Below are 26,019 nucleotides of genomic sequence, written 5' to 3' on the forward strand. Positions count from 1 at the left end.
CTGGTGTAGAACTGGAACTGGAACTGGCGGAGAGGGCTTTGTTTCTCCCTTGCCTCTTAGCAATACCAGACATAGTAGAAATCAGCTATATCTATGATCTAAAATAAACACAAGTGTGCAGCGGTAATGCAGTAAGAGCTTTCACAGCCAACAAAACAACGAAAACTTACGTCTCCCCTTGGGGGGCCTTAATACATGCTATCCCTGAACTCAAATTATTTGTTATATAGTAGTGTTGAAAGTAAAAGAGTTGGAGACTTTCGGTTTTTTGTAACATGTTCCTCTTTTAAAAGTAACGTTACCTCTCCAGGAGGAAAATTCAAGACAACGTAATTGTTGTTGCTCTATCCAGAGCCCTTGCGCTTGCAGTGGCGCGCGCCCGCCTCACGCGCCTCTTGACTTGTGAAACAAGCGCGCCCGCAGTGGCGCAAAAGGACATGGTTAGGTGAATAATTGTTGAGTTATATCAAAATCTCCAGAAAAGTCCCCTTTCGGGCCGATCAAAAGTTTGCAACTTTAACTTTGCGGATTCCTGTACTCTGGTTGGCTGAATTGTGTCACGTGGTAGCTGCCTGAACATTGGAATACGCCACGCGTGCAAATCATGCTTGTTGTCGCGCGCGAGGTCAAGCCGTCTGTTTAAATTAAACCAACTCTAGTACCACCACCAGCCGGTAACTTTTCATGGGGGTGCGTGCTAAACCCTTATTAAGCTTGCTTGTAGCATGGAAAACTACTGCAAAGCTGCACTGCGCCGCGCCAAATAAATTTCGGACTAAGAATTAATATTTAATTAAAAGTTGTCAAATCAATTTATAATAAATTTTGTTTGAGAGTTTCGATTAAGCTGTTAAGGTCTGCGTTGTAGCGCGATGCACTACTGGGTCGCGCGCGCATCAAATAATGCTTCTCGCAACCACAGTATGCAGATCGGCGAGATGCGAAGGATTGACATCGTGAATCAAGGTCTGCGCATGATAAAATTATACATATCATTAATCTGTTTTAAGAGCTTAAAGATTTTTTTTGGAATTTGGTGCATTACCAACATTTTACTATTTTAGACTGATATCAGTATAACAAAGAAATTATTTAGTTTGATTATTTCAAAGGAAAAAGTAAGTCAACTTTACTGAACCTATTTATTCAATCCGTGTTTAACACGAAAGGGAATCACATGAGGAAAGACACAGCCAGAATAACTAAGATCTTGCAATAGTACCTTACCGGTAATGCAGAATGGTACTATTCGATTTCCTCTTCAGTTGTACTAAGAGTCAAGTTGTAGTGGGATAAATAATCTCAGATCCCCTATGACAGTGATCATGTTACGTTTTGATAAATGGGGTTGATAGTGAGAGTAAGTCCTTGGTGGGGTGATAGTATGGACAATTTGAAATTGGAGGGTTGCAGCTTTGTCTCGTGCCATCAATCCAACCACGTATTTTTGTTAAAGGTATATGGACACGTTCATTTGAGTTTGAGGATATTGGTAAACAAAAATAATAGCGTTTTTGACGATAGTGGCTTAATTTTGACATCTATTAACCTAGCACGTTCAGAAGTTCTGAACATTAGCCACGTAACCCATACTCCCTTATGCACCGCTCAGAAAGAAAATCTATTGTTGTTAGGCACTATAATGTTTCAAATGTCACATTTTGTGTGACTTAGTTAACTGCAGTTGTCTAATTATCATTCCTTGGTCTGAAATATAGTAAATTAGGTCAATCTAACAATTATGATACAACATTGGTTAATGGGCACGGATCGAACGGTTACAAGGCAATATTTGGGTAACTTTGTCACACTCATGATACCATGCCTCTATTCTACTGTGATTGTCCTAAAAACCCTTTCAACTCATTATTTTATGGTTGCGCTACCAAGCATAGCCCTAAAATATGTTATTTTGAATAGTTAGCTAATACAGGCACTTGGTTATTGGGAAATGAGGTTAATTCTGTCACAATATATGAAATTTAAAATCTTGGGCGAATAATTTATATCTGATTTTGGTTTGAAAGGCGGGAAAATTTTATATGATGACAATGTAGTTGATGCAAGTTAAGATCAGTTGATGTTTACATTGTCACAAAAATTTATACGAAATCGTAAATAGATTAAAAACAATGATTATAGAATGAAATAGTCTCTTATAATAACTCTTATAATAACTGCACAGACCTTGGTCTACATATATATTAAATTATTAACCATTCATTCTGTATGTGCACGAAAATTTATTTCAATCAAAAACTCTTATAATAACTGATGTGACAAAGTAAACATGTCTTGCCCCTATTTTGAAGATCTATATTCTATACCTCTATTAGAATATTGTCCAGAACATCAGAGCTTAAGTTTAACAATTTTAGGTTAAATTTGTCAAAGTCACTAAAAATGTGACAAAATTAACTTTTCATGCCCCAACAATTTCAAGATAGTGTGTAAAAATTAGCATAGGCTGCTTTATTACCTATATAAATCAATCCAAACTACAAAAAATATATGTTTATGTGATGACGATTACCTAACACTTATAATAACTGATGTGACAAAGTAAACATGTCTTGCCCCTATTTTGAAGATCTATAACTCTATTAGAATTCAACATTCTTTCAGAAACGATTGGAAGAATATTGTCCAGAACATAAGAACTCAATTTTTAAAATTTAGATTAATTTGTCAAAGACATTGAAAATGTGACAAAATTAACTTTCCCTGCCCCAACAGTATCAAGATAGTGTGTTAAAATTGGCATAGGATTTATTACAGGTATATTAAAGTATTAATCGATCCAAACTACGAAAAATATCTTTTAATCTGGTGACGATTACCTAACTCTTATAATAACTGATGTGACAAATAAAAGTAAACATGTCTTGCCCCTATTTTGAAGAACTATACCTCTATTAGAATACTATGTAACTTTATCATCAAAAAAATTTCGATAAACTAGTTATTTTGCCAGCAAGGAGCTAACAGAGTTATAATAATTTTTTGTGACGAAATTACCCTATTTTTGACCATGTAGCGGTAGTTTAATTGTGACACTGTTAACATATTACCACCTGATAATGATTTATGTGACTGGTGCATGGTACTAGCAGTGTTGTTTGATCCATAGTACGTATAATATAAGGGGTTTAAGCTGGTATATTATTATTTGTTCAATTTCACACATGTTCAGATATTATCAAGATTATGTGACAAAGTAAGCTTGGTTGTGCCTTCTGTGTTTTAATTCCTTACGACTATATGATATAATAACAATTCCCAGCACTTCCAGGCCATCAAATAAACTTACACTACTCAGCATTGCTTGTCAGGGTGCCCTAAACATTAATCACATATTTTCTTTAATGTGTGACAGAGTAAACCTGAATGCACCATCTAACGAAAAAAGTCGTCAAATATGTAGGTAATGGTCATATGTACCCATCCAATTAACTGGACACTCAAAAATTTGGTCAAAAACGGCAGCAAGGGGTCCATATTTACTCCGTCACATGTTTATAGTGTGACAATGTAACCATTTCCGTGCCGGCCGTATTTAAGCGATATCTTATCACCTGATTAAGATATCGTTATGTGACAAAGTTAGCCTAGAGGATGAGACGATTATCCTAACCATCAAGGGTTTAAGTAATTTCATAGTGTGACAAAGTCAACTACACTGTGCCTTTTAATAGGGTCACTTATATTTACCAATATCCTCAAACTCAAATGAACGTGTCCATATATATACAGGGTGGGCCAAAAGTCAGTGTGCAAACGTTGGCCTTAATAGCTCAGTCACTGAGTGTCCAATTGAAATACTTCCTTCTGGTATGACTTAGTACCACCACTGGTTCGAGGAATTTGTCAACTCGAAAAATATTTGCGTTCATTTTTTTCAAATGGAGGTTCATTTTCACATTTATTTGATAGTTTGGATAGTCGGATCAAGCTAAATGTTATTGAATTGTGTTTGGCCATTTGAATTACGTTTGTCCTGAAAGAATTAGAACTGTAGCTTCTCAGATGACCGAGATATGAAGCATAACGAGTTTATTCATTACGTGTGATCAGGTGATTGGTTTACCTAATCACGTGATAAGGTGACCCCGTTAACTACCCCGTTAAACATTATGGGAATTGTTAAGGTTGCCCAATTAAGGTGTCGTGTTACGGTGTCACATAATCACCCAGTCAATTTTGTTAACGAGATACAGAAAATGCTTGATAACTTCGTCATTTCTAATCCGTTTTGCCTCATGTTTTCAGATCATATGCAACATTTGATAATCTACCGTCTCTGAAAAAATTAGGCGTTCAGCATGTTCAGAGAAAAAAATATAGGTGTTTTAATATTGAATGGGCGTGGTCTAAAATATTCGAATTTTCAAATTTTGACGACGGAATCCTCGAACCAGTAAGTACAGTATGCCATCTGCAAAGCAACAGCTCTCAAATATAAAACACGGCGGAGGTATAACTGGTTTGTCAATAATGATTCACAATCATTGGTAACAATGAGGTGTAAAAAGTGAAAATGAATTAAATAAAGCCAATTTTAGTCAAAAACGTCAAAAATGACCCTCCCGCTAACCGAAAACGGGGCGGGAAATATTTATTTTGGGCTTTTTTGACCCCAAACCAAGTTATTTTTTCATTTTGGAGGTCCCTTTACCCAAAAAACAGGGCCGTTTAAAAATTCATGACATCACCCAAAAATATTGCTATCCGTGCCCACCCCTAGTATAAGACCCAACGTTTGCACACTGACTTTTGGCCCACCCTGTATATTTAGTATATATAATACCTTCTAGTAACTCTCTTGTTACTCCAAGTCTCCTAAGATATATGGTCTAAAGTTCGTGCTAGTTATATATATAAAATATATTTTTGTCTGCTTTAATTGATACTAAATGTTGTTTTCTTGAAATTGTTGTTTTGTTGATCTAAGGAATCCATTGTGTTCAAACAGCCATTATAACCGAACAATCTTTAGTTTTGGCTCATATTTTTACACAAGATAGATACCTTACTTTGAAGATGATGTGATCTTACTGATGACACAGCATGAATACAGTTAATTGATTGAGTTAGGATTTTCCACTATGTTTCAAGCAAGCCACTAATGAAAGTGATAGAATTTTACCAAGGCGCATATGTTTACTTTGAAATTGTTGCAGAAAATTGTGGCTGTGAGTTGATTACAGTGATTAAAGCTTTGTGTAGTAATGTAATTTCATGTTAAACAGCTTTGCTCCTATGATTGAAAGATAATTTTCTGACTTGATAGAAGTAAAGCTAACACATTAATTAGAATAATTCATTGCGTCACATTGATTATGTCAGATTTAATCGAAACTTATACTGCATTGTGTTTGTTCAGCTGCATGGGATTGGTTGAAGAGAAATACAATGTTTTACGGAAGAGACTGGACCAACTGGGATACAGGCAGACCCTGGACGTCTCATCAGTTCCTCTTGTCGAAAAGTTATTCGCTGACCTATTGCACACAACAGAGAGTTTTAAAGCAAGCAAACAGCACACTGCATCTTTAAAGGTGATCATTAATCCTGTCTAGATTCCTCGATGGAACAGTGGAATATGTTTCATAAATGACGGACATACTTTTAACACTAATATAGAAAAGTTTAAATTGACATGACGTCATCTTTTTTGAACAACGATTTAGGCCAACATGTATTTATTTTTAAAAATATATAAAATCAAATGAAATGGTCGTTCAAGCTTGTTTTTTACTCTTATATTTCCAGGAAGAAAGCCAAGCAATCATTCAACAAGGTGATCCATACAAAGCTGAGAACACTCGACTGCTCAGAGAAAATAATGATCTACACATTCAGATTATCAAGGTATAATGCAGCTTGTATTCAAATGAAAAAAATAGATAATTTAGATATCGTAATGATAAGAACAGCATGATGCATTATAAAGTCTAGATTATATAATGACATTGTAAGGCAAAACACAAACACTGAATAATTATACAGGAATTTTAGCTCACAAACTTCAGGTGAAAGAAGAAACTGATGGTAAAGTCAAAGATCTGAAAAGTGCCCTCAGGAAGTCAGAACATGAATGTGCAGATTTGCAGTTTTTGAATTCCCAATATGCTCATAAACTGAAAGCCTTACAAAAACAAGATCAAGCTAAATCCACCAGAATACAACAGCTTCACGTAAGTTCCATCTGGAAATCAGGAAATTGTTCTCTGAATGCTTGCCTTAAAATTATATCATATTTTTTGCTTGTATATTATATTACATTATTTTAGGAACGAAATATGAATGCAGTGGTCGAAACCCCTGGTGGCAGACGACGCCACATTGCCCAAAGAAGACCTGTCCTTGAGATGAACACTTCACTGCCCATGTCCCCTGGATCCGACATTCAAACACCCACAAAACCTCAATCAGATCCCTACATGTGTGATCTGCTTCGTGTTGCAGATCAGCAGATTGCAGAACTCAACAGACAGGTCAAAAACATGGAGGAAGCAAATGCAGCATCTACAAGGAAGAGTGAGACGTTGGTAAAGCAGGTCACTTTAAGAGACAAGGAGATTGATAGGCTACAACATTTGTTGGAAGGTGGCAGACCTACTAAGGCCATGATAAACGATGGGATGGCTGAGAGCACTGAAAGAGTTATCTCTCATCTTAATATCCAGGTGAACACTTGTTAACCAGCTTCTTGAATTTGAATAATTCAAAAGCAAGTAATGCTAGACTTGATAAAAATTACCTAAAGCTGTACATTGTTTTTAATTTTGGGTTGATCTAAGCAATTGAGACTCATTATAAGCTTTCTGTTGTTTTTCACTTTAGACATGATCTAAGCAATTGACCAACTATGTTCATCTAGGTCGAATATTTACAACAAGCCAACAGAGAACTGGATGCTAAATTGAGAGCCTCACTGGCTAAACAGCGAGAGGAAATGGAGGGAAATAAGGTTATTATTCATTCACTTTATTTCACGTTATTTCCTTTTTAGAAATAAAGTTTTCCGTGCAGTGTTCATTAAACCGTATCATTCGTTCATTCTAAACCTTATCAGGCATATCAAACCAAGAACACAGACCTGCAACAAAAATACAACAAAATTCAAGAAGAGCTAGAAAAGATGAAGTTAGAAAAGAACGCACGCCTCGGAACATACGAAACAGAGCTTGACATGATCTTCCACAAGATAAAAGACAAAGAGAACTTGTTCGAGGAGAAAGCAGCACAGCATGTTGCTCTACAAGAGAAGGTAGAGGAGCTAAAGCTGGAGAAGAAAGATCTAGTGAAGTTGCTGACGGAGTCTCATGTTGAGACGGAGAGGTTCACTCTAGTGGTGAAGAGATTGGAGGAGGATAAGAAGGAGGCGGGCAGACAGATCAGGGATCTGGGGGAGGAGAATAAACAGCTGAAGAGGAATGTGAACAGGTGAATAAGTGACCATCTGTTTTTTTCTTACTCGATCACACAATTTAACAGGAATTGTAAATTGAAAAGTTTTTGCATTCGGCATGACACATTCATGCTCCCAAATTATATACTTTTACTGTGGTAAAATTTAAATAGGATACGGTTCATTAATTGCTAAAATTAAAGATTTAACTGAGTTGTCGAATAAATCTAATATTTATCTCAGTTTGGAGCATATCACCTCGTTAAAGACAACCAACTTGGAGCAACAGAAAGGAATGGCTGAAGCTAACTGGCAGGACCAGATTGATAAGTTGACTGATGAGAGGGACTCTAATAAAAATCAGATTACAGTTCTTTTGAAGGTTAAATTTTAAAAAGTTACAAAACTTTCAAGTATTAATTAAATCATCTGCCAAAGTTTGTTTTAAAAATGTAATTTCTATAAGCACACTGCGGTGTATCATACGTCTGTCCAAATACAGGAGGTAGACGATGTACAGAAGGAGTTGAACCTGAAATCAGAAGAAGTTATTTATTACAGACAAGAGTGCTCCAATTTACAGTCCCTTATCTCAAAATACACTATACCTGCAAGGGAGAATGAACCGGTTAGTAATTAGTTAATGAAAGATGATGATAATTATTCACAATATATCATCTTGAATATATATAATATATATTATGTAATACATCAACAACTATGTAATTTAAACCAGTCTATGTAGCTAATACACTGTACACAATTAAAATACTGTAAGTTTTAACAAACTCCCACCCTTGGTCTTATCTCCTTCATTCCTAGCTATCACAACTGGAGAAGCTGTCAACTGAACGAGATAAAGCAAAGCGGCAAGTTTCTGAACTGCAGAGTGAGATTCTGAACCTAAAATCTAATGTCCGTCTCGTTACCTCGGAGAGAGACAACATCGATGCTCTCTACCTTCAGGTTTCTAAAATCTTAACATTATAAATCTGTGGACAGACATGTACCTAAAGTGTTGCCATTTTAAATTTTACCATTACTTTAATCAAGCTATAAGTTATTCTGAACTTTGTAAGTAACTCCATTTCTTTCTTCCTCAATTTCCTAGTTGTTTTTATGCTCCAAACCTACCACGTGTACTAATACCGTGTCTCAACCAGGCAACTGATGAAGTAAAGAGACTTCGTTCTGAACAGACTGATCAGTTACTGGCGGAGTCAGGAGCATCTCTCAAGATAGAGCGAGATAACGCCATCACCAAGCTAAAACAGGTTAGTCAGCTGTCTCGTCATAATGTTACTGGTTTACTGGTTACTATTTTGGTGAACTATTGAACAATAATTTACAATAGAATTAAATGTATGCCAACATAATACAAAATTTTCTTATATGAAGTGGCATATTTCAACCAACAAATCAAATAATCATTGCCCAGAAATGAATATTTGACTTGTTTGCAGTTAGTCTCATTACAATAATCTAAGAAACAACTTACTGAAGCACTTTGGAAGGTCCACATCAGATGTGAACTCAGTTCCAGTCACACAGGTTACAGTAGCTTCTTCACCCGCTTGTTTCCATCCTCTAGCACACTTGACAGTTAGTGTCGAGTCTGGATCAGCTGGAAGTGTTCCCTCTGTGATCCTGTAGTTCCAGTCTTGTGGTAGTGCTGTGCACGGGTCGGGGTCATCTGAAGAGTGTGACAAATTTATTAAAAATGAATATTTTCTACTACTATTCGAGTTTAAGAACAGGTTACTTTTGTTATAGAATTAGAGATTTAAATTTCTCTTACCCGTTGAAAATCGGTATTGTTTCGAAGCTGTGTCCATAAAATTTGCCAGATGGAATTGGATACTTGTTGCCTTGTATTTCATCCAGCAATCGGCGACTTCACTAAAGTCCCAATCTACTTCAAGTTCATCATCAAACCATATTTTGAGGGTGGTCTGAGTTTTCAGGAAAGTCAGAATACCCCCTCTTGATAGAAAACCAGCTGTCGTTTTAAAAACATAGGGACCGCACTTTTTTACGTTGATTTTACTCGCTTCAAAGGTGACAAAAGCATTATTCAAGAAAAACCGAATGTCATGTCCTGGTTTAATCATCGCATCAGTTTTGATCTGGAATTTCTTTTCTTCAATAGGTCCTTCGAGTCTAACCCCCTTCTCCGTAGGAACATCATTCCATTCAGTATATCCTGAGAGATGAGACATATGTTTGATAAGTGAAACTAAGTGAACTCTCAATGTTCTTTTCGATCAAATTCCATCAATATTTACGGTTTGATATTGCTGTGTCATTATATTTAAACCAAAAGATGTGTATATTTTGAGTGTATTCTAACTTGAAGTTCTTAGTTTAAACGTACCTGCGTAACAGATCCCCATGAGAACCAATAAGAGAATCTCTGTAGAAACCCAGTGTCCCATTTCTGTATCTGGTTCTGCTCAGCCTGCTTTTACGATTACTTTGACTTCGGAAACTTAACGCTAAAAATGAGATATCAACGATTGAGCGATAATGTTTAAAATTACAAAAAACAACAAAAATCGAATTGAATTGAGTCACGGTGTAACTCTTGAAAATTGCACTACAAAATGATTAAGTAGGGGATAATACCAAATATTGTGATCACAAACAATTTAACAGTAATTGTAGCACAGCTTACTTAACTAAAAATATTTAACTACGTATTTACCAAGATTTTAGGCACAATTATAGTAGAAAAGCCTATTTAAAAACAATTAGAGGCTAACAATGTGTACAAAATGACTTTGCTGCGTGAATAGAAGCGAACTAAGCTATTTTCAGTTACGTTTCTCCTGGACGTGATCGCAAGTATTGCACGTGTTTCAATGAGGTCAGTTCATACACTGTGGGAGTCTGGGACTACGTCTGTATAGCTTAGTAGTATAGGAGTGCAATACACTGTGGGAGTCTGGGACTACGTCTGTATAGACTAGTAGTATAGGAGTGCAATACACTGTGGGACTACGTCTGTATAGAATAGTAGTACTAGCAGTGCAATACACTGTGGGACTACGTCTATATAGACTAGTAGTATAGGAGTGCAATGCAACTGTGGGACTACGTCTGTATAGAATAGTAGTACTAGCAGTGCAATGCAACTGTGGGACTACGTCTGTATAGAATAGTAGTATAGGAGTGCAATGCAACTGTTAAGTGGTAGTATAATTATAGCACTGCCAGGAAAAGCTTCCCGCTAAATACTCCAAATTACAATAACATTAAACTAAAAGCTCGAAATTAAGAGGCCATCCGTGCTCAACTGGGCCCTGGGGCATACCGTATAGCCCGTTATAACGGGTGCTTTATTTAACGGAGGTGCAGGATAAGGGTAGTCTGTACTAGAATAAGGGATACCGCGACACAGCGTATTAGAAGGACCACATTAGCTGAGTAATTTAGTGATGGTTTTCAGATTAAGCTAATAGATAATTGGCTAATGTATATCGTTATGGGAATTAATTATCAATTCATGCATCTTAATAAGCTCTTTTCGGTGAGCACTGAACGTGTCATTTACTATGGAAAGAGGGGGTCAGACAATTATGATTTAAGTATAACCATAGCAATGAAAAAGCAAACTTCCAGCGGTTTCAGTTATCATAGACGTCACTAACTTTTAACACAGCCTTGAGCTAGAGACCAGAGAAACACTCAACATATTTGAAGGGATGACATAATGCAGCCTCACTGCTAGAGGTCAGCTTATATACCAGACTAAGTTAACTGTATGTGACCGGCTTGGTATGGGGTGGAAGGTGGAACGTTTCCCTAACTTTAGAGAACAATAGTCCACGTCCTGACTCACAAGCTTCCATGCATATTAATAAATATCGGGCCTAACACCTTTGAGTTCAATCCTAATTTACCCAAATATTAATGAACTCTCGGCAATTCGGTAGTGTGGCAAAGCACGGTTAACGCACGGTTAAGGCACGGTTAAAGCACAGTTAAAGGCACGGTTAAGGCACAAGGGTTACATAAGGCACGGTTCTTAAGGCACGGTTGGAGGGTTCATTAAATTTATAAATAAACATTAACTAACCCTCCAAGTACCAAGATTACTTGATAAATATTAACGAACCCTCCAAGCTAGCACATTACTTTCAGGCATTATCAGCCAAAGAAGGCCTGACAGAGCAACTAGCGCTAGACAAACAGACCGCCCAGCTGGAGACAGAACAATTGGGAGACAAGGTGAGGGAACAGGACCGTAAGATACATTCGCTCACTGTGGAGAGAGATTTGTTGCAGAACAAAGCGAGCAATGCTAAGGAGACTATAAAGAAGTTAGAGGAACTAGTCACCACTTCTTCTACTCATCTTTATACAGCTCAAGCAGGTAAATTGTGGACTCACATGTATTATTCATCTTCAAAAGTAAAATCCGGGACCTGGGTAAGGCTATCCCGCACCTAGATGGTGTTATTTTGGGGAGGTGCGTTGTTTTGAAAGTTGTTATAAAAGCTGCAACGTACCGTTTAGTTAGGATCTAAGAGAGCACTGACTGTTATGACAGCTACAGTATACTCAGCCTAAGTGACCAAGATGGCGGAGGCAATGTGAGTCATGATAACTAACAAAACACCTGGGCTCCTCTCTTTACAAACACTGTCATTATATATACTGAAGCTGAGGAGCGGGGGGTGGGCTAGTCTGTACTCTGCTTATTAGACCTAGCACTCTCTTAAACACGATTAGTTAGCCCTACTAATCAAATAGGGGTGCAAGGACCCCTGATGACTAGTGTATATATGACAATGCAAACACGGTATACTGGCTGAATGACTCTTGGAAAATCATAATATTAGTACCTTCACGGTATGAAGGCTCAGGGTAGGGTATCTTATCACCAGCCATATTATTTTCAAAACTTAAAAGTTTGAATCTGGATTTTGTTTAGATAATTTTGAAATGTTGTCTAGACAACACAAAAAATTCCAGTAAATTGTCTAGACATTGTCTCCATAGAAACCCTAGCTTTACATAGGCAATTTTTATCATTAGTCACGCTCTTAAAATGAGCTATGACATGTTGTTGTCAATAGATTGATGAGCTGTCAAACTGCAAACCTAGTTTTACAAATACATAGAAGCGTCGCGTTCATCTGGTCTCTAACCACCAGATGATTGTGTTACCTTATATCACCTGATCAAGTGTCTTCACTAGACGTATTGTTATCATTGACTCATGAGTAATGAGTATATGTATATAATACTTGTATGAAGATTTCTTATCTTCAACTTTCTGGAAGATATTGCCTGTAATTCCTCGTAAAGTATTGAGTGCATAAACACTAAATAGCAGGAACATTGTCCACCTCCTAAGATAGCAGCAAAAAACAGCGAGTATACTCAAATTAAGCTGATAACAATTTACAATCCCAGGGAAATCACACACGGAGTCGCAGATAATGCATCTTAAGACGGTGGCTGGAGCCGCGCAGCGCAGCAGAGACGATCTGCACAACAAACTGTCAGAGGTCAATATGGAACTGGAGCTGGTAAATCAGCGCAACAACTTCCTCGACAAACAGGTACACCCTTCATTTGCTGGTTCTTGACATTACCCGTGAATTCATTTTCCTCTAATTACCGGTTTTGCAGGTTAGCCATCGTAAGTAAAAACTGCGCCACAGAAATGAACAACTATTTGAAATTTGAAGAGTGTCAATTTAGTGGGTAAATTAACATTACAGTGATAACACATGTTATAGTATTCAAAGCTAAAAGTTGTAAAGCAAAAGATTAAGAACAATGAAAACTATTTCTACATCATTGGCCGTTTAAATTATTATATATCCTTGCGCAATTTACAACGTTTAAGCTAAACGCTAATAGGATTGAACTGTTGGAATGATTAAAGTTATCGTACGAGACCTGTCACGACGACGAGAACTAATGATAAGACCTCGTCAGATCGGGATGTTTACGTTTTACTTTACCAGAAACTTCTAACACCATCATTCAAACAGTCTTAAACAATAAACACATCATAACTTTAAAGCTTTTCATGACAATGGCTACAAATTTAAATCAGAAGTTTTCATTGAATTGCGTTTTAAGTAGACAGAGACTTCTAATACCATTATCAGTCTCACATGAAACGTTACTGTGACAGGTGCAAGAGCTACAAGATTCGCTGCGAGGTAAGAAAAACAGCACAATCAAGATGAAGCAGACCCTTGTGGACAAGGAGAAAGAACAGGACACACTGTTACAACAGCTGGACGAGAAAACGGAGAAGATACATGAGATAAACCAGAAGTTCATGAAGCAAGATAATGAGTTGCACGTGCTGACCATGGAGATAAAGGCTTTTGAGGACAAGTTCTCTGAGCAGAAACAACTTGTCGGACAGAAGGTTGGTTATTTGTACTTCGGTCTGGTTTTTTTCGTTCATAGCAGAGGAGTGCTTAAGGTAATTTTAGAGTTTTTTAACTGGTGACTAAGTAAGAACCGTACAAATAAACATTTTTCCCTCTAGGACCAGGAAGTTGCCAGTCTGAGAAAACAAGTGAACAAGATGATCGAGGAACTGTCACAACTAGAAAGTGTGAAGGAATTAACCTTGAAACACAACAAACAACTAACCGATGATATTGCTAACATGACTTCTGAGAACCAGGTTTGTAACTGTGAGCGGGCGCGGCGGGGGCGGGGGGGGGGGGGGTGGGGCTCCATTCAAGCTTAGTTCAGATACAAATTACAGTATCTATCCAAATGGATTTAGTTAGTTCTATTCGTATAAACATTTAAAAACTAATTTCAGAGGCTGAATAGCGAGATGCGAGGTCTTGAGAAACAGGTTCAACTACTAAGAAAGGACTCCAACGAGAAAAGTCACGAGCTCCACAGTATTGAGCACCTGATAGGACTCAAGGTTTGCCATAATTACCAATTACCATACATATTACTAGAGTTCAGGTGGGAAAGTGATTGTTTATAAAGTGGTATCCCTACCATGTTTAACCTCGTGAATGTAGCGTTTGAGTAGGAAGATGACTCCTGAAAATTTGGGTATTCTGACGAAATTATTAAAACCATGGTCTAGAAACTTGAAATGTCTAGAAACTGGAAATATTATAAATTTACCAGATAAAAAGTAACGCAGAAAAAAAACGGAACACATGTAGTACGTGATGGAAATGATAATGAGCTCGTCTTTAGTAGTTCTCCATAAGTACAACAGAAAGTGATTGATTGATTGATTGATTGATTGAGGAGCACTACCCGAAGGCATTACTCGGCACTAACGCCTTAAAATCTTTAATTACAATCAAATATAAATATATGCACACAATGTATAAAGTATTAATAATGTATAAAATATTATTATGCTATTAGCAAATTTAAATAGTATTATTAAGAATTTTAAATAACTCTTATCTCTTGACATAAATTTAGAACAGCGACACAGGGTCTGAAGAATGCGCGGTGATATTTTTATCTTTTAAAAGTTGTAAATGACAGTGAAATTGCGCGGTGTCGATAGCATTGTAAAAAATGCTCGAAGATAGTCATATTTTGTTATGAGGTTAAAGTTTTGTTGCTCGTTATTATGATCAACGTATGTTGTACCAAATTATTTAAATTTCTAAAAGTACGAAATTTGAGTTGTCCCAGTCCTTGTCATCCGGTTTATGTGCTTGTGCAGTAAGCACATGCTTGTTGACTGTAGACTTGAATGAATTTAGGAATTTGTCTTGTAGGCAAGTGGTGACATATTTTATGTCCTTGTTAATAATGTTGACTGTTTGGTTATATAACTTAGGCCCAATGTAAGAAATGCTCTTGTCTGAATTACATAAACGGTTAAATGGTACTGCAAAGAACTCAGGTTCTCTTCTAGGTGCGTTTAAGTTTGAAACAGTGAACATTCTTATAATATTTGGTGGTGCAGTGTTAGAATAAACTTTGTGCATTAAGCATAATATACATTTAGCTATCACGTTCGGTAAAGCTAATACTTCTAGTTTAGAATACTTCTAGTTTATGTCCGCAGTCCGAACAGATTGAAAAGGCCATAATATTAAACCTAGCAATTAAACCACACATGATGGTATTTATGTTAGCTGGTAGTATTTCTTATCGCTCCCTCAGCTCCCCACATGCCCTCACTCACTCCTCTCCACTGCTCGTTATCCCTCAGTATTTTAATGAGCAGTGGAGAGGGCATGTGGGGATGTTTTTATTTAGTTTTTATAGAGGGACTGAGTCTTTAGGTCCACAGCAGGAAAGTATCTAGTTCTTTGCCTTCTTTAGGTTTGTCACATGAGAAAGAGGTGTTCACAAAGGAAAACAGCGTTAACGAGTAAGGAGTGCGCGGAATCAAGTGGTCAAAACATAAAACATGAGCCCTGAGTCCGTAGTTAGTCTGTGTGAGATAACAGCTGGACTAGTCCATATAATTATCAGGCTCTCTCTTTTATCTTTTACCCTCAGCAAGGTAAAATAATTGCATAGAATCCACCTAATTCAAGTGTTTAATCCACCTAAGCAACTATTTTTACTGCTGGTTCTCTCCTAGCACCGGGCACCCCATCAAATTGTCGTCTCCTGGGTTTGACTTGAAGTTCATTTGTCCGATAGGGGTTCTGTCTTCTGCCGTTAGGTGGTCCTCCTGAGTGGAGAATAGTAAATTAATTAAGGTAGATTGTGGTGATTGAAATCCATCAATGACTGTGGACCATTATCAAATATACTAACGTAACAAGAAATACCATCGTGTACGTACTGTTTGTTTTTAACAGTAAAATAAAAATGTGAATTATTACCTTTGCAGAAGAGTCTCAGTACCATTTGAGGAAGTTCTGTTCCAAGAAACCCCCTGAAGCTTCTGACAGTCAGGCTATAAATAAAGAAGTTAGCTAGAATATTCAAGTTAATGATGCCACAAGCAACTTGGAAGTACTTCATGTGGAATGGTCCTGGTGTTACGGGATCTTTAGGCACCCAAGGCTCAGCAATACAGTACACTGCGAATGGTAACAGAGAAACACTGTAAACTATGGCTGTGAGCACGACAGTAATGATGCCTTGCCACTTGAGACTTTCAGCCCCTTTTCCTGCCACTTTCCGTGCCTCTCTCAGCAACATGACTGTTGAGAAGACCAGTATAAAGTTAGGGGCTATTATTGTGAACACACCACTTATTGGTAGGAGAATCTTCCATATCCTTGATGAGTAACCGTGGGTGCAGACGTAGATCCTGTAGTCAAAGATAACATCATCTTTATCCACCAGGAGATGTAGAGCCGGAACATAAAGTGAGGCTATCCAAATACCTGCACAGGCTTTATGAGCCAACCTTAAATTCCAGGTGTTTGTCTTAAACGGGTACTTGAGGAGGATCAGCTTACTTAACACCATGGTGCAGGTGAGGAGTAACGTAACAGTGTTTACAAAGTAATTCAGACAGAACCTGATGTAGATCTGAACTCTATCCATGGGGGGACTGTTAGTGATCATTGATATAACACAAGGAAGAAGATGACCGGCGGAGGTAAGCAAGTCACAAGCAGCTATGTGCTGGATAAAAGCTACTATAATCTTATGAATACGAAATGCTTTGAACTTGATGGAGGCTATAAGTATGGTAGAGTCTCCGAGGAGAGAGAATGTGATGAATAGTGTTATCCATCCCGCGTGGAGGACCCTCTCTGATTTGTTCTTTATACCAAACATGGTGTAGTTGGAGTAGTTGTACGTCATCTTGCTTAGAAAGTAGGATATCAGACATTTTACCAAGTTGGAAATTGTATCAATTAATTTATTAGCTTCAACCCAAGTGTGGGCTCAGTATGATGGACTTGTACACATGATGAAGTATTTAAGAAAGCAAGGGAGGTCAAGTAAATGTCAAAATAATAAATCTCATACTACACTGCGTAACCAAACTAAGCTTAATTGTGTCCACCATCTAGTGTGAAGATAGTCAGATGATTAATTATGTATAAGGTTATATCGAACTGTGAACTAGCAAGGTTAACGCCTAAGTTTTGTCAAATACAGAAGTCAGTTTTCTCATTCGTTTCAATGAGCTATTTCGGTGACGAAAATGACTAATTAAGAAGAAGAATGGCCATAATTTAATATATGGTTTAATACAATCTAGGTAAACTATAGGTAAAAATATAATATTAATCATAAGCTAAAATGTACTAATCTTTGTATTCTAAATGGGGAAAAAGAAGAAACATTGTCAGTCAGTCGAGAAAATTGTCAGTCAGGCTATATGGCAGCTTTGTAGATGTTGTGACTATGCTAGTAGTGGTCCCAGGCTTGCGACTGGAATTGCGGTGTTAAATCGATTTAATGGTACCAACGATCCACCTCCCACTTGTTGTTTGGTACTTAGCATTAATAGTGTTAGCTGTAGCCATTTATAGCAAGAATCTTAAAACTAAAGGGGATGACAAGGAAAAGAGGAGGGAAAAAGAATAACGGGACAAACAATTAATTAAAGTATTTATAGGAGTATTAGATATTGTAATTACAAGCTTCAATAATAAATCACTGACTAAAACTTCTAATTAAAATGACACTTGGTACGCTCGCCCATTTTCACTGGTCAGTCTGAACTTCGGTTTAGCACGTTGTACACTTATTCACCTAAGTTTCAGAATTTGTTCAGTTTAGCAGAGTTAGTACTCGTGTTTCAATAAATCAAAAGATATCAGGGGAGTTCTTTAATAATGTTACGGTCATCTAGAATACCGAACTTCCTGAAAACGTTATCATATTTCCTCAGACAACGTTTAATGCCTTTAATCAGTCTATCACGGCTATATCCTCTATCAATTAGAATTTTGAATATTTTGTGAAGATGGGAGGTAAAGATATCCAATCTAGTGCAAACATTACCATATCTAAGAACTTGACTTGAAAAAACGTTGTAGCCAACTTCGGTTGGGATGTTACTGTGAGGAAATGTAAGGGATACAACATGAAAATTAAAATCATCAGTTTTGTTATACACTGATATTTCTAGTCCTTCTGTGGAAATATTAATATTTAAATCAAGGTAGTTAATGATTTTATTATTGGAACCAGCTCGCTCCATCTCCAATGAATTAGGATAAATATCTTTAATCAATTTATGAAAGTAAAGGTAGTTAATAATAGATAAATCGTCAACATATCGTTTATTATTGGATAATATCTTTGCTAATCCCATTTTCTTTTCCTGAAGTAAACGTTTCATATAATTAAATTCCTTTTTGCCAACAGTGAGATCAGCTATAGGGGAACTTGAATTTCCACCCATAGGAATACCCTTGGTTTGTATGAATACAATCCCACCGAAGACGACATAAGTGTTATAAATAATAAATTTAACAGCCTCTTTTAGGTCATCTTGACTAAAGCAGGCATGAGAATCATAGGTTTTATTGGAAAAGAAACATGTATTACTGTCTCTTTTAGAAATACAAATATATCTATTACGGTCTGAAAATATTAAATCAACAACTTCATTAATCATATTCTCTACTTCAATCAAGTCTAATCTGGTATAAAGAGTAGTAAAATCATATACTTGTATATTATAAACATCGCTATTTTTGATAGCTTCAAGGAATTCACTTGAGGAATCTATGCTCCAAAACATGTTTATACCGCTGTTGTTGTAGATTGCCTCGCAGTATTTCTTGAAGTATTTCCTCAAAAGTTTCAGACAACAGTTAACTTGGACGTTAAGTTGTTTCGTAACGCAAAAACGGGCACCTGCAATGAACCTCGCCTTGTAAGGGTTCTTATGAAGCTTAGGGTTCCAGAAGATGCGTGCTAGTCGCAAGTTTTTATCTTCAACTTGTACATTAAATCTCTCCTTTAGACTCTCAGATATTTTATTGACATAATGAGTCTCGTCTTCGCTACAGGGTTTATATGTATCATTACCTATACATTCTAGAGTATTAGGATCAAAACCCATTTCATTGACAAGAGTTTTTACATAAAACTTTTTACAAATAAATGAAAAATTACCAGAAGCTTTGTCGATACTACAAATAATGTATTTACTTTTCAGCAATTTAAGACTTCTTTTAACATCATCTTTTTCCAGTGTGTTTTCTTTTATTTCAAATGTTTCAGGAAAGTTTTTCTTGTAATATTCAATACGATTGGAAACTATTGATAACACTTTTTCCTTCCAATCGCTGAACTTTACTTCTTTTTGACAGTACTTTCTACTTTTTGATTTTATAAATTTATCGACAGCTTCGGTAACTGACATATATATCTCATCTGGAGATTTAAATGTGGGAATCCTGTATTTACAACCGTAGGAAAGTACTTCCCTAAGTTCAACATTATCAACAATATCTAAATTACCAGTAACTACGTATTCCGTTCAGGGAGACCTAATTCTAACAGCACCTGTGATTTACTCTCTAACTTAACAGCTATTTCTCTCTTACCCTACTCAATCCTCAATTTATTCAGACCCAAGTACTAATGACCATTACACTCTCATATATTAATAGATGGAATATTACGCTTAATTCCGCCTGAAATTATTCGGCCCTGTGCTAACTGATTAAGGAAATATACACTAAATAGTTCATATTTATCTGTACAACAGCCTTTCAGGCACACTACGATCCAGCTATTTTAGGAACATTTCGTGCGATCATGGTAAATGACCGGATTTTTAATAATATCCCGCCCGAAGCTACAACTGACCCTGCTACTCACGAATAAATTTCAATTCTGCGTACGTGATGTCCCCGTTAGACAGTGTTTATTATGATATACTATATTGTAATGTCCAAACTTCAATCACGTTATGAATTTCACCTTCCGTAAAGTTTAAAACTTTGTTTCTGATCCACGTTATTTTAATATCATAGGACATTCGATATTTTATTTATTTCCATAATATGCTCCTAAAGAAAGTACAGGGTATGAGATACATCACGATAACCCACCACTAGATGAGTAAATTGGAATCACGGCGAACTAAACATTACAATGAAACATAAAAATAAATAACCGCATTATTCACAGGACGCTGATAACCAGGAAATATTTGAGAAGTACCGAGAGTTGAACATGGAATGCGATAGAATAGCTCGAGAAGCTAAGATTAGTGCCGAGAACTGCCACAGCCTGCAGAAGGATCTCGCTGCAACCGCTGACGTAGGAATAATTTACTTATTTATTTATACTAGTGGGATACATATTCCTGAATCCTGGCAATCATTAAGTTTCTTGACATATGCTTTTTACTTGTAGGGAATTATCATTATACATAATATTATAGTAACAGCTCGGGGATTAAGAAATTCATTATATTTCATCCATACATTTTAAATCTGAATGTTTTCTCCTTGTTGCTAATAAACCCCTTGCTTTGTCAGGTAAAGAACGCTCTAGAAGCCCGGCTAAAAGAACAAACCCTGGAGATACAGAAAGTTCTGGCTCACAACGAGAATTTGGAGAATCACATTGGTGATATGGAGTCACAGGTATCTGTTCTGTATTCCGCTCTCAGCCATTTGAAGTAAATTAAGAAGTCTGTTGACAAGACAGTAAGATAGGTAACATCAATTGTATTCTCAGAGTTTAATCTCTCTTATTTGGTATTCAGGTAAATGAATACGGGAGTCTGGTAAAACAGCACGAGGAGGAAAGGAAACACATTTTACTTGATTTAGAGACTGTAAGAGAGATCAACAACAAGATAGAGGGACAGCGTGAGGCTCATGCTAGACAAGCAGCTAACAGGTCCGTTACTAAACTATTTATCATGCTTAATTGGGGGTATAAAGGCAGAAAGTATCCTACTTTTGTCACAGTCTCAGCCTACAAAGCTACAATTACAGTTTCATAATTTAGATCACGTGATAATCTTATCGCAGGAGTGTAGAAGTAGAACAACTGCAGCGTGTAATAGAGAACCTGACGTCTGACTGCGAGAGTTTAAAACGTCAGGTTGCTGCCGAGAAGGATTGTGCTAGAAACTTGGAGTTCATCATCAAAACTGGCCGACAGCAGGTAATGTTGAAATCGTTTAATCGACCCGGGAATTGGACATTCTCTTTTCTTTTGTCTGACACTGTATATTATAAATGTTAACATGTTTGATAGTCTGAAAACCCCCGCAGTGGTGGAGGCTGGTAATGTACCCAATCTTAATTTGATTACAAGCATTACTCATCACATATATCTTCAGGAGTATGATAACCAGTCAAAAGTCGGAGACAAGCTGATGAGGGTAAATCAGTTAGAGGCAAAGGTTCAAATAAAGGAGACTGAGCTTCACGAGGTGCGTGAGAAGTACAGAGTTGTCTGCGATGATTACGAGAGACTTAAAGAACAAAACAAGAATCTTCTGAGGAGAATAACAAACGAGCAATTTGAGAGGTTTGGATTAAAAGCTTTATACTTTAGAGCGGAAATATGGGGCGGTCACTTAGAGGTTGATGTAACGCGCGACTTTGTGTTTGTGTGCTTGGTAGCAAAACACTGTGAGTTCTGCGTTTTTTCGCGCAATAATTAAACAAACGCGCCGAATTCTCAACGGATTTCGAATCGATCTTGCCGCCTTAGTATAGTCAGTATTTCACCACCGATAAACATCAACGTTAGATAATAGATTTCGACTTCCTAATTACTTTGAGATTTACGAGAAAGAGGAATCTGGTTTCAAAGTTAGACAAGTTTTAAAATTTCTCCCTCCGTAGTGGGGTCTGCAGGGCCCTTTGTTCCGCCACTGGGTACAACTCCGATTTGGTAAAGTAACACCTTCTTATTTCAGGGAGAAAGCAAAGAACGAATCGAACATTCTGCAGCATCAGCTCAAATCTCTGACTCCCAAACCACCGTCACCATCTCGACATGAGGCCCTGTTTGAGCCCAAATCAGGACCATCTGAACCCAGCAGGCCTCAGCCCGACATCCAGTCTGACTACAAGTACCGTTCAGAACCTGTGTTTTACGAGCACACTCTGTCACCCAGTGTTGTCAGGTCAAGGTCTCGTTCTGCCAGGGCCAAGAGATATATTTCATCGAATGACGAAACTGATGATTCGATCATGAAGGAAATAAGTAAGTTTACACCATATTCCTGTAAGCTTCAAATAAGAAAATTAAATAATGTTCCTTCCTAATCAGTTACATTAACAAGTATAATAGTTTCCATATTTTGTTTATAACTAATCCGCACCTCCTGCCCAGATAGGACGATGAAAAACAAAACACCGAGCACAGTAGCGCCCTCTAACATCAGTATCCAGGCCTCCAATATTAGCTCCATCATGACGTCCCTCACTGAAACCACCATGGACCAGTCCACCATTGATAGGAGCGAGTTGGAACGTCCTACTGACTCTAGCTTGGATAGTATCGCCATCAAGACAAAAAGTAAGTTTTTGGGACCTTGAGTTGTTTATTTTACGTTCCATAATAAGATATATCGGTAACAGTGATTTAAGGTAGATATCCCTATCTTTTTTACATGTCCATCAACATTTATGCTAACCCAATTGTCTATTTGAATTTGATTTAGATATAATATTCATATTAAAGTCTTATTCAAGTACTTACTTTGTTACTTATTTGTAGCGTCGATGACAGAAGAAAGGAAGTCCTTTACCGCCCCTACCACTACTACCACTGAACCCTCTGATGTCTCTAGACAAAGCTCAATAGTTGTTGAGGATGATGCCGGTCATAGCGAAACGGTGAGTAAATGGAACAGTGTAATGTTCAGCGGTCTAATTGAACCATCTTTGATTGAACTATATTTTAAACGTTAATTAATTTCATAGTATCAGTTGATTAGTGGCAGTTTAATTGGTGCCCGCTCATATACCCAATAAGTTTTAAATAAAGACATTGCAAAATGACATTATATTTAACAATTTACAGACGTTTGACGGCGATGAAGATGACAGCGTTTATCAAGCTATCAGATCCTCGCAAAGATCAAGCCGTCAATCTCAGAGATAGTATCTCTTAATGATATCTTCCTAATCTACTTCAACAATCTCTTCACTACAAATCTTAAGGATACCAACTTGTTTTACTTTAATAGTGCTTTCTTAGTTTCAGATTATCATACAGTATGTACTTACACTCGCTGTTAAGACGTGAATTTAAGTACAGTGAGTATGATACAATAATATAAAGCATGATATTTTTATTTATCAGAGTCAGAAGTAATCACATTAGAGCTTTAATGATTGTATTACAGCGGGCTGTAATTTATTATTATTAAGGGTTTCGTTACGATATCAATATGACATGTTATGGTAATAATGACTTTCATTACGATTGCCTTATTATATTTCCACATCTTTTCATTACTGAATGTTTTAACGCCAAATGTGACAAAACAAATGTTTTTCAAGTGTATTTATAATGTAAAATATAATAAATTATTCAATTTATATCATGATCAAATTTACACTCTTTTATATGCGAGATTATTAACATAATTTTCTGGGTTTACTCAGAAACCGGCGCATTATTGTGAATCACAGGTGGTAATTAACCACCTTTTTACTTTCTTTCCCCGCCAAATCACCCTTTTCAAGGCCGTGTTTTCTGACACAACAAACATTTTAAACTTGAAATTTCCAGTTCTTGAAGCCTTTTGAATTTGTGAGGAGTTTGTCATGTCTTATTATGGTCTTGTATCACGTCGTGACCCCCATTGTCGTTTCACTAATCGTGGCGAAAGCCAACGTGTGACTAAGTGACAATTATGGTCTATATAATTCTCTGTGTTGGGTCAGAGGTCCAATCATGCAGCTAACTGGATTAAGGCAGTAAGGAAGTACATTTTCGTGAAAAGCAAGGGTGAGATGTGCCGAGAGCGGGAATTGAATTATGGTCTATGTAATAGATTCCAAATTGTCAGCATTTCCAATCTGTTTGTCTTATTCTGCTGTAACCTACAAACTATTCACACAATGTATTTTAACACTACAAAATCGTTATCTTCTAAGTGATAATTACTCGCTAAGAGTGTTCAATACTTTGCGTCAGGCCATTATTTTGCGCAGTACTTCCCCTTTATTTGATAGCTCAATATACTATATACTACACACATTTCTATTGTAATACCCTATCTCACTACATTTCCCCCTGGGTACACGTACTTAAGTTCGACACGCACTCTAGTTCGACACGTACTGTAGTTCGACAAAATCTAAAGGTCGACTTTGTCGAACTAGAGTGCGCTACCTGGACTCTAGTTCGACACGTACTAAAGTTCGACAAAAGAACTTCGACTGGATGAGAAAGATATTCATAAAGATAGAATTTGCAATTCAGGATATCTTTCAATTTAGTTTTTTATCGAACAACTTTGAGTCGCATATGAAATTTGATAACGTTCCGTGAGCCAGAAGTAACGATAATATTAGACTTAAAGGACATGATGGTCTAACTAAAAAGTCACATTCACATTGTCATTATGTAATCTTATTGGGAGCTGATTGAGACAATGGATAACATGATAACTACTTTACAATCTGATGCATAACCAACCTCGTATTCTATTGTTAGTTAGCAAAATTGTAGACTAAGCGGTGCCCCGTTTTATAGATCTAGAGTACGCTTGTAAACTTAAAGTAGGAGAATTACAATTAATATTATTGATTATACTGAATGGTTCTGAAATTTCGTGAATATTCCCCCTGATGAGGCCCAATCATCATATTATGCAATGTGAACTGTCACATGTGAAGTGTCAACTGTCACATGTGAAGTGTCAACTGTCACATGTGAAGTGTCAACTGTCACATGTGAAGTGTGAATTGTCACCACGGAAGAATCACCTCTGAACAATATTAAACAGTGCCTTGTGGAATGAGAGCATGCTTTGACTTCCTTTTGCTTCGTTTTGTATACTGTTTTAGGGGCATATTAAATATTTAAACTACTAATGGTCCCCTTAATATTAATATTAATATTGTGTTAAGTAAGCGTTATAAGTTATAAAAAGACATGCCAACAGATATTAACACCTCGTACGGTTCGATTTATTAAGAAACAGTATTCAGGTAAATGTAATCGTGTACCCATCTTGTGCTTTCTTGAAAAGTTCCGTATAGTTCTTGATTCAATACGATAGAATTTGAGATAACTCATGCATATAATACAGAATCTGATCCTCAGCATACTATAAATATACATTATTCTTCATTATAGAGTGCAAGGTGTCTCCATGAAGATATATGAAATAACGTAATATTATTATTTATCATCTTATTGTCACGCCATGTAATACATGTAGTTGTACACACTAAAAGTACACCATATACATCAGTACTCAGAGTTGGTATTTAATTTAACCCGTCTACTCATCAGACAGTGTTAATCAAGGAAGTGAACACATCACAGCTGTTACTGCAATGTTAGTGAGAATACAGCCCGACCGTTCTTCTTTAAACAATCAGTTTTAACTCAGTTTTACTCAGTTCTGTCATGCAGTACATTGTACGTGCCTCCTATAACTCGTAATAAGAACAAGTCCACCACCACACTCATTACAAAGGTGGTAATCTGAGATGTCGCTGAAAGAGGGGGTTCTGTTTGGTGTGAACGAGGGTGATCAT

The 26,019-nt window shown here is 36.8% G+C and overlaps 2 protein-coding genes across 2 annotated transcripts in view; one reads left to right on the forward strand and one right to left on the reverse strand.

The window, feature by feature from the left end:
- LOC134815651 (rap1 GTPase-GDP dissociation stimulator 1-B-like) overlaps positions 1-240 on the reverse strand; it is a 42,927-nt gene extending 42,687 nt beyond the window's left edge. The window contains exon 1 of the mRNA XM_063824205.1: positions 210-240. The gene's annotated coding sequence lies outside the window, so the exon portion shown is untranslated. The remainder of the gene's footprint in view (positions 1-209) is intronic.
- A 5,140-nt stretch (positions 241-5,380) lies between these two features.
- LOC134814983 (centrosomal protein of 135 kDa-like) lies at positions 5,381-23,849 on the forward strand. The gene is made up of 24 exons (XM_063823377.1): positions 5,381-5,558; positions 5,773-5,871; positions 6,033-6,197; positions 6,294-6,689; positions 6,884-6,973; positions 7,079-7,449; positions 7,658-7,796; positions 7,917-8,042; positions 8,237-8,380; positions 8,578-8,688; positions 11,558-11,789; positions 12,836-12,984; positions 13,569-13,811; positions 13,935-14,075; positions 14,220-14,330; positions 20,459-20,590; positions 20,812-20,919; positions 21,042-21,178; positions 21,313-21,448; positions 21,627-21,817; positions 22,212-22,501; positions 22,631-22,816; positions 23,018-23,136; positions 23,324-23,849. The coding sequence occupies exons 1-24, from the start codon at positions 5,388-5,390 to the stop codon at positions 23,402-23,404; spliced, it is 4,068 nt and encodes a 1,355-aa protein (XP_063679447.1). The 5' UTR covers positions 5,381-5,387; the 3' UTR covers positions 23,405-23,849.
- The last annotated feature ends 2,170 nt before the right edge of the window (positions 23,850-26,019 follow it).

The sequence above is a fragment of the Bolinopsis microptera genome, chromosome 5, assembly GCF_026151205.1.
Source record: "Bolinopsis microptera isolate Bmic1 chromosome 5, MBARI_Bmic_1.0, whole genome shotgun sequence".
Taxonomy (NCBI): Eukaryota; Metazoa; Ctenophora; class Tentaculata; order Lobata; family Bolinopsidae; genus Bolinopsis; species Bolinopsis microptera.